Source organism: Rattus norvegicus, chromosome 1 (genome assembly GCF_036323735.1).
Source record: "Rattus norvegicus strain BN/NHsdMcwi chromosome 1, GRCr8, whole genome shotgun sequence".
In the NCBI taxonomy this organism is placed as follows: Eukaryota; Metazoa; Chordata; class Mammalia; order Rodentia; family Muridae; genus Rattus; species Rattus norvegicus.
Window position 1 is genome coordinate 253,839,091 of NC_086019.1, and position 17,833 is coordinate 253,856,923.

Genomic DNA, 17,833 nt, shown 5'->3' on the forward strand with positions numbered 1-17,833 from the left:
CAGGAGTCCACCCTGCTTAACCAGTGCTCCCAAGACTCACCCAAAGACTGCTTCATCTTGGATAGTGTGACGGTCCTCAGCTCTCCAGTGGTGGCATTCCCAGCTTCGTCCTCAGCTGTCTGATCAATCCCATTCTCCAAGGGCTCTTGCCTGACTCCCACTTTGGCCACCTGCCCATCTAGGGGTCGTGGAAGCAGGGGCCTTGCCTTTCGAGGCCTGTGGTAACGCCCGTTGGCTGAGGTGGCAGTGGTGATGGGTGCCGGGGAAGGGGAGCGCCTGCATCCAGCAGACTTGCCTCGACCTTGGCTGCGACTGCGGCTGCGGCTGCCGCTGCGACTGCGGCTGTGACTGCGACTGCGGCTGCAGCTTTGGCCTGGGGTCTGGTTCTGGTTCTGCTGAGTGTCCTCTCTGCTTGGGGGTTCTGTCAGTAGCCAGTTAGGCCTGGGAGGCCGGGGAGCCACAGGAGGTGGCTGGGGAGGAGGTGCGCATGCGCCTCGGCGAAGAGAAAAGGCATCCACTGGCACGTCTTGTAGAGGAGGGATTCCCTTGTGGTGAGGGGCAGAGGCACCGAGGGAAACCTTAAGGCCCCCAAGCCTCTCCCTTATTTCTCCATCTTCATCCTCTGAGCAGCTGTTCACTGGCAGCAAGTAAAAACCTCCACGGCTATCTGGGGAACATGGTCAAGGCTAACTGGCTCTTCTGAACCATCAATCCCAGGACACCTCTCCAGACCCTGGCTCTCCCATAGAATGCCCAAGTGTGCGCAGACAAGGCCTAGATTTGCTCAGGTTCATTGTAAAGTGCCCCACAGTAACAGAACACTGGGTCAGGTGGACAGACCTATTATTAATAGTATTTTGTATTTTAATACAGTTCTACTTTGGCAGAGCCAAGGGACCAGATTTAAAAACATGTAGTTTTAAAAGGTCCTGTACAGGTATGCGTGAGTAACAGTGGCCTGGAGGACAGCACTTTCCTTCCTGATTACGGTGACCCTGCTTGGAGGCAAGGACAGAAGGCCTGTTCTCCCTGTTTCAATGTCCCCAGGGTTGTCCCATTTCCCCAGGTTATAGGACTCTGACTGACCAGGAACAGGGGTGATGAGATGACGCTTGGGTGGCGTGTCTTGCCTGGTAGGTCTCAAAGCAGAAGGCCCCACTGATTGGAGAAGAGAGCAGGTCAGAGGTCAGACACCCCTGCCAGGCTCCCAGATAGCTCTGCCAATGAGCTCAACCACCTAAGTACACCCCCTACTCCCACCCCACCCCCGACTGGAGCTCAGGAGCCAGGTGCCCCCCCCCCTTCCCTGCCCCCATCCCACACACACTGCTGACCTGCCCTGCTCTTAAGAGCCTCAAAAGCTTCCATCTCCACAGGCATCACCATGCTGTCAAAGCGGCCAAGGTCTGTGGGGGCCACCACGCTCCTGGGAACAAGGCAGGGATGCAGGGTAAGCAGGGTTTGGTTCTAGGGGGTGAGATCATGGAGAAGCTTCAGCCCTAGGGTCACTGGGGCTCCCCGCGCCCCAGCCTCTCCTAACCTGATGTCCCTCAGCAGCAGCAGCTTCGCGGGCCTGTCCAGGATGGCCAGCAGGGGGCGCACTAGGTCCTCCACACCACCCTCATGGACGTACTGCATTTAGAGACATCATAGCAACTCTATAGAGTTGGGTGTGGGGAAACAACAGGGCACACACGGACCCTGGGGCCCATCTAGCCATCTTCGCTCAAAGATAGGGAGGGTCACCCTATCCAAGGTTCAAGTTGATGTGGCAATGACCTTGTGGATGCTCGTAAAGGTCAGTAGATCTGTGACAATTACCAACATCAAGAGCGGCATCTGGACGGGCAAAGTCTAAGCCTTTTACATGCAGCCTCTCACTTGGCAGCCACTCTGAGATGATTCCTATTTTACAGTCGAGGAACTGAAGCTCGGGGAGAATTTGCTCAAAGCCACACAGAAAAAGAAATACGAGGGAAAAGCAAGAACCCAAGACGTCTACCTCTTGCTTGCTCTGGTGCAGTATAAGAATGTTCAGGGAGTGGACTCCCCACGCCCTACCCCCGCCCCCAACGCCTTTGTTCAGGGCTAGAATGGGGATCTTGGCAAACGGGTGGCTCTACAGCCTCTCTAGTGAGTACTCTTCTGCCTGGTACGGCCTGGATGCCACCAGCCCGGATGCCACACCCCATGGATTCTAGAAAGCTGAATACCGAGAGCTTAGTTACTTGGACAGCACACCGCCCCCTGGTGGTGAAAGGGAGAAAACTTCAGAGAGCTCCTCGAATAGTTACCACGCATGGACATAGACACAGAAATAGCTGGCACTCTGGACATTAGAATGAATCATCAATAAATATTAGGAATAAATGAAAAAGTGTGTGTGTATGTCCCTAACCTAAACATATGCTTACAGTGACTCATATCAACAAGACGCTGCCATATACGTGCATGTCCCTCAGTCCACAAACACGAATTCAGTATTACTGCTGGACCTTGAGTGGCAAAAGAGACAAAATGATAAGATCCTCTCCCACAGCCTCAGGGACTCTGGTGGGAACATGGACAGATGAGCCTCATACAATAGTCAACCACAAGCCAATGCAATGGGACATTGCTAGTTTCAGAGAAGGGTGCAGGATCATAATGGGTGCCTCAGAAGCAGAGACCACTCCACTGATTCCGGGAGGAAACTGTTCTGCGGGAAGGTAGAATAGCAAGTAAACGAAGGTTTAATGCAGCGCGAAGGGCCCACGGAGACACCCCTGTAGAGTGGCAGGGGTTGAGAATCACCTGACTAGCATCCCAAAAGCTATTCAGTTCACAATTTACATCAGCTATGTGGTGGCCCTGGAAGATCCCAGAAAAACTGGGGATGGCAGATTGGGTGCCACCTCAGGGAAGGCCTAAAACGTGGGAGAAAGCAACCTGTACTGTGTTCTGCCTCATGAGGGAAGTGCAAATCAATACGAAAGGTATGTGAAATTCCTGGTCTGAGGGATGTGGAAAGGATGGTTCACAAGAGAGGGGAGATCTGAGCATGTCATCGTCGTCATAATTGCTAGGGAACTTTGCCTCTCCCTCGGGCCTGGGCTCTGTTTCAGAGGGTGTGGGGTGGGGCATTGTGTTGGTGGTGAACAGTAGGTTCAGTCTACAGGGTAAATAGAACCACAGTGAAATGACGTCCTGTTTTGAAGAAGGCTGGGGAATAGAGGGGTGTGGGAAAGGGGCTGGTCAAAGATACAGACACAGAGCTCCTCCTAGTGGCCGTATCTTGGAGTTGCAAGCTCGCCGGAGCTGGAACACACAGCTCACTTAAAGTTCAGAACTGAGAAAGACAAGAGCCCTTGGCAGGACCCTCCATCTACATTTCTGTTGTAAACCAGACCTTGGAAAAGAAAATGTGTGAATGACCCCATCTTAGCCTTTGATTGACACTACATAGTATATGGGCATGGGTGCATACGTGAGTGCTATGCAATACAAATGCATGTGGGCATGTCAACACAACACCTCACAGACATGACAGTGTACACATCACAACAACCACAACCACAACACACATACACACACACACACACACACACACACACACACACACACACACACACACAGAGTCCCGTCCCAAACCAGGTGAAGGTAGGGATAAATGACTTTCTCAAACTTCCCAGCTTGGCCACAGTGTGCACGGATGCATGCTCCCTCCAGGGGACCCACCACAGGACCCTTGGGGTCCCAGAAACAAAATTATCGTAAAGGACTTTATAGTTCTCCTGGAGGGGTGAGCAGTGCCCTGCAGCCTCCCCAACACTTAGACTCCAGGAAGTCCTGCAAAACTGACTCCCTCTGGTACTGATCGAAGAGAAAGGAGAGAGAAGAGTGTGGGTACTGGGGACGGTTAAGATGGGAACAAAGCTAACCAACTTGGGAAACAGAAACAGACCCTTGACATAAAGCCATGCCTGCTGGGTGTCCCAGGCACAGAGCAGGAGATGGGAGACAAGACTGGGGGCAGGAGAGGGCACAATCACTTGCCTACAAGGACTTTCTCCTGTTTATCACTGGATTTCCTTTTTTCCTCAACTTAAATGTCACCTCCTCTGAGAGACCTTCCCAGATCTCCTGGGCTGCCCACATCTGTCTTTCATGGGCTCTGTATGACTGGTCACTAGAATGACTTAGATACTAGATATTGGTTTACCTTCACTTCCTGTCTGGGAGCTAACTGATCATTGGCCTCCTGGCAACAAGCCCAGGTTCTGGTCACTGGACAGTAGCCTGACATGAGGACCAGGCCTTGGTCAGAGACTTACCCGGGAGCAGTGGCGAGTGACTGCTAGTACCTCGTCGTCTGTCAGCAGCCTCCGGGCCAGGTCCTGAATGAGCGGCCGTCGACTTTCCCAGGCCTGCATCTGCTCATCCACATTGGGCCCCTGGCCAGAGGGGCTTCCAGACCTGGCAGAGAGCAGAGCCCGGCCCCTCTCCCGGTCTGCAGGGCAGGGCCAAGAGGATGCGATAAAAGTGATGAGAGCTGTTAGGGTAGAAGCCTGAGAGACTGAACATGCTGGGCAGAATCCCACTGGATCCCTGTTCCCAAATATGTTCTTTCCTAACAAGCTGCCATCAAGGGAGAGCCAACTCCAGCCTCCTTCACTGTCACACTAATCCCCCCCAATTGGAGTACAGACAAGCTCTCTCACTCCCAAATCCCTTTGGGGATCCCAACACAAGCCCCGTTTTCTGTCTTCCTTATACGTTCTAGTAAGCTAGCCAAGTTCTCTGTCTGACTCCTCAGACTCAGCTCTAAATGAGTTTTGTTCAAAGCCGCTAAGCTGGTCGCAGGCTGTACCCCCATCTGCTGCTTTACCGTGGAGCCCTTGGGATACTGCATTTACCTCGTCTGAGTCTCCAGGTGACAAACTTCTGCACAGGCCCCACACTCCCTGCTGTAAAGAAGAAAGGTCCAGTTCAGCAGGATCAAGAGTTCCAGTTAGAAGTACTCAGGGTAGAGACCAGAGCCCTCAAGGGCCTTCCTAGTCATACCCAGCTAGGGACTGCTTTCACAGGCAATGGGGAGTCAGTGGAGGATGTGACAGAGGAGGCAGCATGAACACTGCTTGTGGAGTTTATTTGAAAATGAATGGGGCTGGGGATTTAGCTCAGTGGTAGAGCGCTTACCTAGGAAGCGCAAGGCCCTGGGTTCGGTCCCCAGCTCCAAAAAAAAGAACCAAAAAAAAAAAAAAAGAAAGAAAATGAATGAGGACAGCTTAGTGGTACCTACCTTCAAGAAACAGAGAAGGAAAGAGGAGCCTTGGAAGGAGAGAGGACAGCCAGAGAAGTAGGCTGAGAACCTTGAGAAACCAGCATCCTGGGAACTGAGAGATGAGAAAGCGGTTCAGGAAAGGGGTTCCCTTGACTGGAGAAACATCTCTCCTACTGGCCTGTCACTGGAGGCCTCCAGACACTCGATTCTAAAGCAGAGCAACATCGGATCTCTCACCGTCTGCTTGCTTCCACCTACCCAGCGATCGCTCCCACTTCCGGAAGCAGCACCCTGCTTGTCTGCTGGGTGACCCCCTCCATTCTTAGCCCATGTGTTCTGGTGGGCACATGGCCCAGGGGAAGCTGTGACATCACCTGTCTCTCGTGTTTGGCTCCTGCCTTGTCTTTCTCTCACGTCACAGTGGTTTGCTCAGCATGATAGATAAACCCAGGAGGGCCCTGACTGACCCCTTCAGCTGGAACTGTTTAAAAATATTCCTTTAGGCCAGGTGTGGTAGCCTATGCCTTTAATCCCAGCACTCAGGAGACAGAGACACATCTGAGAGTTTGAGGCCAGCCTCAAACAAAGAGACCACATCTCGAAAACAAGCGAACAAACAAAAAGTCCCCAACAATAACAATAAAAACTCTCTACCCCCAGGGTTGCTAAGGAACCGTGACTCCTGCACTGTACCAATGCATTCGTGTTGGTTCTGGACTCTAAGCCTCAACAGGGTTGACAGGCTTCTTGTGAAGAGCCTTAGGAAACCTATACCTGGGGCTGGGTCTACAACCCAGTGCTTGCTAGCATGCCTGAGGTCCGAAGATTCAATTATCATGACGCACTCGGGGGAGGCGGGTGGTGGTGGTGGTGGTGGTGGTGGTGGTGGTGGTGTGTGTGTGTGTATATGAGAGAGGGGGAGAGAGAGAGAGAGAGAGAGAGAGAGAGAATGGTGTGTGGTGTGTGATATATATGTAATGTGTGTGGTGTGTGTGTGTGGCATGTTTGTATGTGTGTGGCACGTGTGTGGTATGTGTGTGGTGTGGTGTGTATGTGTGAGTGTGTATGGTGTGTGGTGTGGCATGTGTGATGTGTGTGGCGTGTGTGTGGTATGTGTGTGGTGTGGTGTGTATATGTGAGTGTACAGTGTGTGGTGCGGTATGTGTGTCTGGGTGTGGTATGTGTGTGGCATGCGTGTATGAGTTTGTGCACGCGCACGTGTCTCCACCTGAGTCCCTCCATCTGAGCCCTGATTGAGAAATGGCTCTCCTCAGGGCTAGTTCTAGAGCTGCCTGGGGCGTCTGGAGCTCTGGATGTAGGATGCGAAGCCCGGGTCCCTACCAAAGGTGCCTTCCACTGCCACCGCTGCCGAGAGCACATGACTCCAAGCTGAGCTCAATCACTTCTCTCTGTGCTTGAGTCGGTCGCTTTGCCTTTCTGAGGAGGACAGTGCGACAGTGGCCACCCCATTTTCAGAGCACCGTCTAGGAGTCAAAGTGTTGGCTTATACTCCCGTTTCATTTGGTCTCCATATACCTAACGAAGTGGTTTTTAATCCTTGTGAGGAACAGGGCAGGGTGGGATTTCAACCTGGACTGTCAGATGGACCCCAGCACCTACCTTTCTCCAGGTCCAGGCGAGGACGGACTTTGGTGGGGCTTCTGCTGTCCAGTGTCCAGGCCTCTCTGTGCCCGTCCCCTGCTGGTCGCCCCTGCCGCCCTCCCTTGAAGAAGAGGTTCATCAGCGTCTTGGAGCGCTGCAAGGCCCCCTTCTCCCCAGAGGATCCTGACTTCTCCTTCTTCCGCTGTTTCTTCTCCTCTGTAGATACGAGGGAGCCCCCAGGAGGGCTGGAGGGTGCGCAGAAGAGGAGGGGGCGGGGCACAGGGAAGGGCAGAGAGAAGGAAGGGAGGCAGGAGGGGTCTGCGACTGTTCGAGAGTGGGAGTGGGTGGGGTGGAGTCTTCTTCCTGCCTTCCACCTCCCCCCACCACACAGCTCCAGGGATGTAGGAAGTCTCTATCTGTAACGAAACAGGCCTGGGCATCCCAAGATGGAAAAAGTGGACTTAGGGCTGGTTTGGGGCCCAGAGCCTATCAGTTTGGGGCCTGCGACTGAGGTGGGCTTGGAGCCCAGGCCTGTTTGTTGAAGTAAAGCCTAGAACAGGATCTGGGAATATTCTGGAACTGCACCTGGGACCTGGCCTAGGCCCTGGGACAAAGGCAGATTTGGGATTACTCCTCGGAGTGTGAGGCGGGTTCGTTTGGACTAGAACCTGTGGGAAAAGTGGCACGCCCCAGCCAACATACCCCACAGTGTCAGGTGGCTCTGGGATCTTGTGATGGGGGGCCTGGGTCGGCTGAGGGCCAGGAGCAGAGCAGTCTTGGGGGACTCTGAAAGTGCAGAATCAAGATGTCGGGTAGAAGAGGGACCATCGGAGCGGATGGCTGTGTCCCTGAGGATGACGGTTGGCCTTACGCTGCACCAAGTTTCCACACGGCTGCCGCCCATATCAGGTTCCGTCTGCATGGCTGTGTCTGCCCGCCCCCAACCTGGGCCCTGGCTAGTGGGATCCTCTGGTCCCAGGCAAACATCCATGCGGTCAGAGGGCAGCGAGCCCGAGCTGCAGGGGGCGCTGGAGGCATAAGAGGAGACACTGGAGCTGCTCTCAGAGGCCGGTGACAGCTGCTGCAGGACCCCATTGCTCACTGCAAGGGAAAGGAGGCAGGGTAGCTCCAGGCTCTGCTTTTCTCCCTTGGGGCCCTGCCGTGCTCACAGACTACTACCCTTGGGCTTTGGGGTAGAGGAAAGAACCAGTGGTAACAGCAGAGGTCAGAGCTGCCAGCTGGGCTTGCCACCTACATTAGGGAGACCCTGGGATGTCATTTCTCTCCTCCCCACCGGGGCTTGAGGCCTAGAAGACTCTGGCATCCTCAGGGGAGGTTATCTCTGGCTGTGAGAAGGTCCTGGGGGCATCCTGATACTCCCCATCCCCTAGCAAGCCCAGTCCCACCCTTGGGCCTTAACTTTTCCCTTTCATCTCCCCAGACTTACATCTATCTAGCCAGCAGTACTCGGAAACCATCTCTTTGTAGGCAGGGTATCGGCCGGTCTCCTGAAGAAGACATGGCAGGCATGGGAGGAGTGGGGGAGGAGTAGGGTAGAATGGGACAGGGGATAGGAGTTCTTTGCAGCTCCATTTCTCTCTACTGGGTCTAGCAGGCTTACTTCCTAAACATACTAATTTCCTTTGTAGTTCAGCCTTTGCTCTAAGCTTGTCACGTGGACAGTTTGGTCCGTCTTTGACTGTCACTGCCCGCTTGCCTTACGTACAAGGCCCTGCCTCAATTGCCCCACTCTCTTGCTGATTTCCTGGCATTTGTCAAGAACTGATGGTTGCAGAGAGGTCCTGTCCTAATCTCTGGGCATCCCAGCACCTGGCCTCAGAGGGACTCAAAAATACTGTTGAATAGCCAGGCAGGGTGGCTCATACCTAGAATTCTAGTGTTTGAGTGCTTGAGGCAGGAGGATTTAGAGTTTGAGGCCATGGCTACATAGGAAAACCTAGCCTGGGCTACATAGGGAGAATCTACAAGGACAGAGTTAACAAATGAATTGGGGAAGAACTGGAGTTAAGAATGCTCAAGAACAGGGTCTGGAGAGATGGCTCAGAGGTTAAGAGCACTAGCTGCTCTTCCAGAGGTCCTGAGTTTAATTCCCAGCAACTACATGGTAGCTCACAACCATCTGTAATGGGATCCGATGCCCTCTTCTGGTGTATCTGAAGACAGCTACAGTGTATTCATATAAATAAAAATAAATCTTTAGGAAAAAATAAAAAAGAACTTGGTGTTCCGAGTCCTTCCCTGGTCTGGCCTCTCCCTTACTCCCATATAATGGCGCACCTTGATGGTCAACATTATGTGTGTTTGGCCCTTCAACACCTCCACGGCCTGGCTGTGGCTGATGTCATCGAACCTGACACCGTTGGCCGCCAGGACCTGGTCCCCCACTTTGATGCCGTTCTCCTCAGCCAGTCCACCATGGTCCACTCTGGGGATAGATGGGTGTTGGTTGAGAAGACCTTGACCTGCCTCCTTCCCTGTCATCCAGACCCCTTCACCTGGCTATGGGTGTGCCCTCCTACATTCCTTGGCCCTCTTCTGTTGACAACACCCTCTCCCCAGACCCTATCCTGAAGGGGCCCTCATTTCGGCATCAGTTGGCCAAACCTCATGTGTTGATCCATCCCCAAACTCCACTTCCAGCCCTGCCCCAGCCTGGTTTTTCCATTTTACCCCAGCACTCACTTGGACACATAGATGCCCAGGCCAAACTCCTTGCCTCCTCGGATGTTGAAGCCTAGGCAGAAGTCATCGGAGGTTGTATAGAGATGGACAATGCGGCGTACACCGTCTTCTGAGCTGCTGTCCGACGGTGTTGAACTGCACTTCTCTACCACCAGTCGCCGGTTCACTACATCCACCCTGCCACAGCACAAGACGCCCTGATCCCAGCTCCTCCAGGAACACCTAGTCTAAAATCCCTGGCAACTAACTGGGAAAAGGATGATTCCTTTGTGAGAAGGAGGCATCAGGGGTGAAGGGGAACCTTCTCCTGGTGTGGGACTACGAAAGGCAAACTGGTTCCTGGGTGAGCCAAGGTTAGAAACCCCAGAGACCATGAAGGGACGGTAGGAGTTTCTCCTGACTCCTGGGTACCAGGCCCCTGTCCTTAGCTGCTGCCCCCTCTCCCGCCAATAGATTTGTGGCCATTAGTCAAGTAAGGGCAACGCCCCCAGCCCCTTCACATATAGAGAGTCATGTAGGCTCAACACAGATCTCCACTTTATGAGGTACCTAAAGGCCTGAAGAGTTTAGCCAATAAACATTTCTTCCCAAACACTCCTCCCTGCAAAAGGTATTTAACCTCAGGCCTGTCCTGAGAAGGGTGTGTGTGTGTGTGTGTGTGTGTGTGTGTGTGTGTGTGTGTGTGTGTGTGTGGTTTTACTCATCCATTTTCTGCCATGACAATAAATGCCTTAAAACCATGGACTATCTCCTTTTATCAGAATCTGCTGTGGGGAGTCATGGAGAAGGCCTTCACCTATAGAGCCGCCATCTAATCTCCCATAGAAGGCCCCTCTGTGCTCCCAGCCAGGACCACCAAGCCTAAACTCAAGACTGACAGCTGTCAAGCCAGGAACTTCCCATCTTTTCCTCCTAACCCCAGGCTAGGTCCAGCCTGAGGGCCCTAACTCTGTTCTCAGCTCTTCTGTGGCATCCAGCAGCACCTGGATGCCCAAGAGCCCAAGAACCAGACACCCCGGCCTCATTACAGATCCTTACCCCCTACCCCCACCGCCAGCTCTAGCTGTTCTGTGCCTCAGGCTGTGCTTCCTCACCCCCCAGAGCGGTGTCCCGTGGCTTCCCTATGGTTTGACACCCACCCAGCGACAGCATGGGGAAATCGAGGTCAACTCCCCGTGTCCCACCTCCCCAGCAGCTGTGCCCTGTGGTGGAGTAAGGCAGGACCCACACCCTACAACTGGCGCCCAACATGGGGCAGGAACCCACAACCCTGAGATTAAGTCTCATTCTCAGAGTGAATGAATGAAGTTCCGTCAAACATATGAAACACTCTGAACCACTCATCACCTGGCTCTATTAAGCAGCCACAACAGGCTGAACCTGTTTCCCTTTTCTATTCTGTTTTAGATGCTGTGAATGAAACCCAAGGCCTTCACGGGCGATAACACACCCCCAACTCTACCACTACCTCTGCACCCAAGTCCCAGAGCCCCATTTCTGCTCCCATGGGGAGATAGATGCCCAGAGGGGTACATGGCTCAGAACTCAGATTGCGAGCTTCTGGGCAGGGGCAGGAAGTCACTGAGCAGGGAGTCTGGGCAAGGCCAGGTGCTACTCACCATGTGGTCTTCTCCTTGGAGAACTTGATGCCAGGCACACGGCCCATGCGCCGCACCATCATGTGCAGGCGGCTGCTGCTGGTCAGCAGTCTTACAGCGCTGCCCATTGTGGTGCTCTCTAGACTCAGCCCGTTCACCTCGGTGATCTTGTCTCCCACACACAGGCCAGCCCGCTCTGCGCAGGAGCAGAGAAGGCTGAACCCTCAAAGTAGGATCTCTCTAGGCTCTGTCCCCAAATCCACTCAGCTAGAGTGGGCTTTACCTCCCATCAATCCCTGCCCTCTGGGCAGAGGTGATTCCTCTCCTTGGACATCTAGCTTCTGCTACCCACCAAAGAGGGAGACACATCCCAAGCCGTGCTCACCTTAAGGGGGCCCCTGCTCACCTGCGCTGCTTCCCTCCTCCACCTTGCTGACAAAGATGCCCAAGCCATGCTCAGAGCCGCCTCTCACGCTGAAACCCAGCCTCCCCGACGGACTCTTCTCCACACAAACTGCGTGGATGATGTCACTTTCATCACTGTTGGCTGTGAGGATAACCACAGAGGAGTGACCTCCATGTTAGTTCTGGCCACTGAGCATCTGAGGTCCCCAGCTTGGTGTCCCCAAAGGCTAAGCTTCTGTGCAGAGCCACCCAGATGATACTCAGGGCCCTACATGGAGATGGTATACATGTTCCCTCTGGGTAATTCTGAAACCACAGGCCACTGACTGGCAGTGTGGGAACAGGCGAGAACAGCCTGATTAGATTCCATGTGGCGTGTGTGTGTGTGTGTGTGTGTGTGTGTGTGTGTGTGTGTGTGTTTTCTGAATTCTCATGTGCAATCTCTGAAAATCTGCCATTCGGAGTGGCAGATGGCAAAAGGAAGATTCAAGATTCCATTGTGGAGAGTCTGGGCTCTCAGCTTGCAACAGAATGAACTCCAACTCCAAACAGCCGAGGAGCTATCCACGGACAGCATTAGATGCTCAGTGTGCAACTTAAGGGCAGTACCAAGCTAGCACGGGGGAGTTAGACAGAGACAGATGTTCTTTTGTGCTGGGACAGATGGTGGGCTTTCTATCTGGAGGCATGAAAACTGAAACTTGGTAAATTCTTGACCAGGACCTAATGGCAGAACTGCTGAAGTCACTTCCATCCCATAGACTGTGATTCTAGGGTTAGAGCGGTAGGAACTGCCCGGCTACCTGAGGAAGATCCTCTAATTCAGCATGCTGCAGTGTGTCCTTAAAAGCCCACAGCAGGGGCCAGGGAAGAGGCTGGGGAGCTAGTTCTTTAGGGAAATAAAATGGGAGAGATTTTGGCAGTGAAAAAAGGGAGGTCACGTGTGGGGCTCAGAGACCACATACTCTCTGAAAATTGACAAGCTGGTCCCACATAAGAAGGGGAATTTATTTTTCCTTCAGGCAAGGTTTATTCCAGAGGTGTTTGAAAGGGAGAGAACACACACACACACACACACACACACACACACACACACACACACACACTTCGATTTGGTCTATCAAGTTCCAATGTGTGTCCAGGACAGATGGGGCTGAAACCTCCAAGGACAGTCTGGACAGGGGTGTACAGAACAAAGACAGGGACCCTGGGGTTTCCTAACCAGTTGTCATCACACAGTTCTCAGGCCCCATCAAGTCTTAGCTAAAAAGCCATTAGCTTTCTGCCCACTTCCTTCTCAGTTCTTCCTTGGGGAACCTCTATGTCTTGGGCCATCAGGATGTTACATCTGAGCTTTTGTTTGTTTTAGTTTTTGTTTTCCTGTGTGACAGTCTCTACGTGTATCTCCAGCTGTCCTGGAACTCACTATGTAGAGAAGGCTGGCCTCAAACTCAGAGTCTGCCTCTCAGGTGCTGGGACTAAATGGATGGGCTCCAGGCCCTGCCACATCTGAGCTTTCAGAATAGGGATATAGATTCTCCCAGGATGGAATCTTCTCTTCCTCATCTGACAGACTAGGTTACTGGACCTCCCTGCAGCTCTTTAACAACCTGCTTACTTTCCATTGGTATACAAGAATTGTGTGTGTACTTTATCAGTGGTTCCTGTTTGTTTTAGAGGAACTCTAGGCTACCCTTGGCTCTGTATGGCTCTCCAACCATGTCTTCCTTGAGGCTTTCTCCTCCATCAGTCGCCTTCAGACATTCTGACCTTTGTGTGTGTGTGTGTGTGTGTGTGTGTGTGTGTGTGTGTGTGTCTAGAAACCATCACTTTGGCTTTGATGTGGGGGGGGCATTGGGAGGGCTGGCTCCTTTGTTCATCCCCTCTCATCTTAGACATCACTTTCTCAGAGAAACTTGGCCCAGTACATGGTGTTAATAGCAGACACAACATCACTGGAAAACGTGTTAAAATGAGAATCCTGAAGGGCTCCCAGGCAGACTCGTAGTCCCGAGGGTGAGGAACTTGGGTCCTTGTGAGTTAGGTGAGCACACTGCTATATTGAGAAGAGTCACTATGAGGCAATTCTATTGTGTAGGTCATGTTGACCTTGAAGCCTGGCTATAATTTTTGGTTGTTTTGCTTTTTGTTTTAAGTCTAAGAACTAGGAACAGTAGTCCCAATATAACATCTTATCACCTAGAAGACTGAAGCCCGTGGGTGGAGAATTCAAGGTCAGCTGTAGTGAAACTTTGTCTCAAAGCAAAGAAGGCAGGTTTAGCGCCTGGGCGGGTAATCTCAACACTCCAAGCTGAGACAGAGTTGCCACAGGCTTGAGGCTGATTTGGCCTACATAGCAAGTTCTGGAAACAACAAGCAAAACCCATAAAAGTTAAAGGGGAAAAAAAAGCAAGCTAAAAGAGACAAACCACTCACACCACAGCTTAAATCCTGGATGCCAATAATATAAAATAAGAAAACCCAAACATGGTGGCTCACACCTTTAGCCCCAGCACTCCGGAGGCAGAGGCCAGCATGGTCTGAACTGTGAATTCCAGGACAGTCAGGGGTAGTCAGAGAAACATTATCTCAAGATTTCTTATGTATTTCATGTATATGAATGCTCTGTCTGCACACAGAGAAGGGAGCTGATCCTATAGGGATGGTTAGGAGCCACCATGTGTGTGCTGGGAATTGAACTCAGCACCTCTGGAAGAGCAGCCAGTGCTTTTTAACTGCTGAGCCATCTCTCCAGCCCACTCCTAACCAATCTTCTAGAAGATGACACATGTTTACTTGTTTATTTAGTGTGTGTATGTATCTGCACATGTGTATGTCATGGGACATGTATGGAGGTCAGAGGACAACTTTAAAGAATCAGTTCTTTCCTACAGAGTGGGGCCTGGGGTCTCGGGTCATCAGGTTTAGCAGCAGATGCCCCTACTCATTGAAGTGTCTCACCAGCCCCCTCAATCTGTCTTCTAGGGCATTTCTGGTCCATTCTGCCTTGAAAGTTTTAGGAACACTCTCATGTCTATTAGACGTCATGATTTTTCCTTTCAGAATTGTTCTATCTTGTGTCTTACTGTATATTTGTGCATTGTTTACTGTCTTTTGGAAGTCTGCAAGCTTAATCATGGGACTTTGCAGTTCTTTGCCACCAATACATCACTCGTTCTCACACAGTGCATAGTATCTCACAGGTAGTTTTGGATAAATGAACAGACGAGTGAATGAATGGAAAAAATTAACAAACAAATAAGGAGAGGGGAAAGGAGTGGTTAGAAAGGGTCATGCCAGGGGTTGGGGATTTAGCTCAGTGGTAGAGCGCTCGCCTAGCAAGCACAAGGCCCTGGGTTCGGTCCCCAGCTCCGAAAAAAAGAAAAGAAAAAAAAAAGAAAGAAAAAAGAAAGGGTCATGCCATCCAGGTGATGGTAGCACACACCTTTAACGACAGCACTAAAAACAGAGGCAGGAGAATCTCTGAGCTCAAAGCCAGCCTGGTCTACAGATCAAGTTCTAGGACAATCTACACAGACAAACCCTATCTCAAACAAACAAACAAACAAACAAAAACCCCCAAAATCAAAAAAGAGAGAAAGAAAGAAAGAAAGAAAGAAAGAAAGAAAGAAAGAAAGAAAGAGAGAGAGAGAGAGAGAGAAAGAGTGAATCATCTTTCTTGCCTTCTAGCTCCTCTGGGGGTTTCTGTTTCTTGGTCAGAATGGCATTGGTGACCTCAACAGTGTCTTGGGCTGGAGAGATGGCTCAGTGGTTAAGAGCACTGACTCCTCTTCCAGAGGTCCTGAGTTCAATTCCCAGCAACCACATGGTGGCTCACAACCATTTCTAATGGGATCCCATGCCCTCTTCTGGTGTGTCTGAAGACAGCTACAGTGTACTCATATAAATAAAAAGAAATAAATCTTTAAATAAGAAAACAGTGCCTTGATGCTCGCCCGAGGGCGGGGCCTATAGCGATTGATAGTGATGGAAGTGAGCATGCCAACCATATCCTGGGCAACTGCCTTTGGAGGGGAACAGAGGCTTGTAGCTGCATTGGAAGAAACACCAGACCTGAAAAGTCCAGTTTGGGATCCAGCCAGGGGAACAGTGCTGGCTCAGAAAGAGGAGAGGAGGTTGGAGATACTGATCTGGTTCTGTCCACAGAGAGCCTGTCCCACAGAGCCTCACTCCCCTCCTGGCATTCAAGGCTCTGTCGTGCTCACAGGCTCTTTGCCGTCTCACATCTGTCACTTAGTCCGAGCACCTGCCTGATCATACTTCATGCTGTTCAATTCTGACTTTTGTCGGGCAATAGCTGCAAATCTCCCCCAACCCCCTCCACACCAGCTGTTCTTGTTTCTGTGTCTTGAAGTTGGACTATGCTTCCTATTCCTGTAAGGTGAAAACTTGGGTAGATACAGAATTGTGACACAGTGCCAGGCAGACATACGGTCATTCTCTCCTAAGGACCCAGCTCTGGGACCCTCACTCCCTGCCTCTGCTTCGCATTCCTCCTGTTGGTCCCCGCTCCCTTTCCATGGGCATTGGCTGCTGCATTTCGGCCCCTCCCCCACACTCTGAAGACTGGGCACGGAACTCTCTACAGTCTCCCCACAGAACTGCTGACACAGCTGACTGTTTGGGGGAAGATCTCCTCCATCCTGCTCCATTCCTTAAGATGAATGGCTTAGGAGAAAGAGTTCAAGGGACGGAGGGGCTGACTCAGCACGCTGCCTTGTGAATCCCAGGGCGTCATGTACACCATTTCCTTAGACTACGTTTCCATCTCCCACCTCCGATCCTTCTACAGCCCTGACGCCCTAAAATGGTGGCTGCGGGGTAGATGCAAGATGATCCTGTTCCCCCAAGACTCCCGGCTCTTGAGTTCCCCCAACCACACTGGCTCTGCTTCACAGCCTAATTGGTTCCTGTTGTCCCCAGTACTCCCATCCAAGCCACTCCTGGGCCCCACACCCACCTTCGATGGGGGAATTGATGAGGATGACACGGCCCATGGGTGAGGAGGCTCGAATTCCTCGGGAGGGCCCATTCAGCAGGCGCTGCTGCTTTCTCAGCAAGTATCGTGTTGCTGTGGAGGCCGAGTCGCTGCCCAGGTGGCCTCGGGAGGAGAGGGAGCTCAGGGAGGCAGAGCTGAGTTCTCCTAGACCCAGTGGGTCAAAGCCTACTGTGAAACCACGCGCCATGGTGGTGAGGCTAAGGCAGTGCCCTACAGATCCTGTTGGAGTCTGCCTGTCCTCCAAAGGTTGGCGCTTGGTGTTCCGGGTTCCATGAGCTTTCTCTGTGGGGCTGGAGTCTTGCTTGATAGGGCAGATCTTACTGAGTCGAAAAAAATGTTTCTCTGGCCCACCTGTTCTGTCTGCAAGACAGAGCGGCTGATCTCAGGACACTTTCTGATGCAATGTCAGTCTGAATGCTTCTTAGCAGTATGGGTTCCAAATCTGTGTAAGGAGAACAGGGTTTGGGGGAGAGGGATGAGTGCTGTCCCACTGCCCCAGCTTCCACACTTCCTCCTGCCTTGAGAATCTGGTCCTCTTATATCTTGGGACCCTCGCCTCTCCTACCCTGGGACCAGAGGAGATCCGCCCATTTCTACACCATCTTGGATTTAGGGAGCTGTTTCTACAAGGCCATTGGGGAGCTTTCCTTCATCCCTCTATCCCTCCATTGCTGGTCTCAACTGAGTCATCTACCCAGTCTCCAGTCTGCATCTGACACTCAGAGAGTAGCGATGGGGTTACAGCAGGCTCTTGAATTTTAAGCAGAGAGAGGAAAATGAGTGTCACGACAGTTTATTAACAGCATCTTTCCTTGTGTATATGTATATAGGTAGGGGCTAGCCTCCAGAGATGGACTTCAGGACCTGGGACAGCTGCAGTCGAGCTTGCCCCCCACCGCCACCCCCAGATGATCGTCAGGCTCCAGGCTGCAGCTGTGGGTCTAAAGTCACTGAAAGACTCTCTCCCTTGACTGGGTGATCTTCCCATAAATAGCTAAGGCAAAACCAGGGGTCACGCCCTCTAGAATATTTCTGTGAACCAAAAAGCAGACTCCCCCAGGTAGGACCTCCTGCCCCGCTACCTCTAGGACTTGGCCCTCTCACCTGGTCGCGTGTGCCGCTGCCCTTGTCGCCTGCCGGCGGGTGCGAGACAGTGAACTAAGGACCCCGCCCACGCTCGGTGCGGCTGCTGGAATAGGGCTGCCCTGCGCGGCCTTGAGATCCCATTGGCTGCTGAGACTG

The 17,833-nt window shown here is 52.2% G+C and overlaps 1 protein-coding gene across 7 annotated transcripts in view; it reads right to left on the bottom strand.

Moving 5' to 3' along the window:
- The window catches only part of Pdzd7 (PDZ domain containing 7), a 19,466-nt gene extending 1,637 nt beyond the window's left edge, over nt 1-17,829 (bottom strand). The window contains exons 1-15 of one of the 7 annotated variants that reach the window (XM_006231449.5): nt 17,696-17,826; nt 16,553-17,033; nt 11,573-11,713; nt 11,188-11,362; nt 9,569-9,745; nt 9,164-9,311; nt 8,313-8,373; nt 7,568-7,966; nt 6,884-7,081; nt 4,896-4,946; nt 4,314-4,489; nt 1,541-1,632; nt 1,335-1,426; nt 1,087-1,158; nt 41-667 (exon numbers count right to left, since the gene is read on the bottom strand). In XM_006231449.5, coding sequence (XP_006231511.1) covers nt 41-667; nt 1,087-1,158; nt 1,335-1,426; nt 1,541-1,632; nt 4,314-4,489; nt 4,896-4,946; nt 6,884-7,081; nt 7,568-7,966; nt 8,313-8,373; nt 9,164-9,311; nt 9,569-9,745; nt 11,188-11,362; nt 11,573-11,713; nt 16,553-16,778 — 2,635 coding nt within the window. In that variant the 5' untranslated portion in view covers nt 16,779-17,033; nt 17,696-17,826. Of the gene's footprint in view, nt 1-40; nt 668-1,086; nt 1,159-1,334; nt 1,427-1,540; nt 1,633-3,057; nt 4,947-5,281; nt 6,748-6,883; nt 7,082-7,567; nt 7,967-8,312; nt 8,374-9,163; nt 9,312-9,568; nt 9,746-11,187; nt 11,363-11,572; nt 11,714-16,552; nt 17,034-17,695 lie in introns of those variants that run through there. The other 6 variants (XM_039109056.2, NM_001106362.2, XR_001835405.3 and 3 more) reach the window with 6 other exon arrangements.
- Nucleotides 17,830-17,833: the final 4 nt, after the last annotated feature.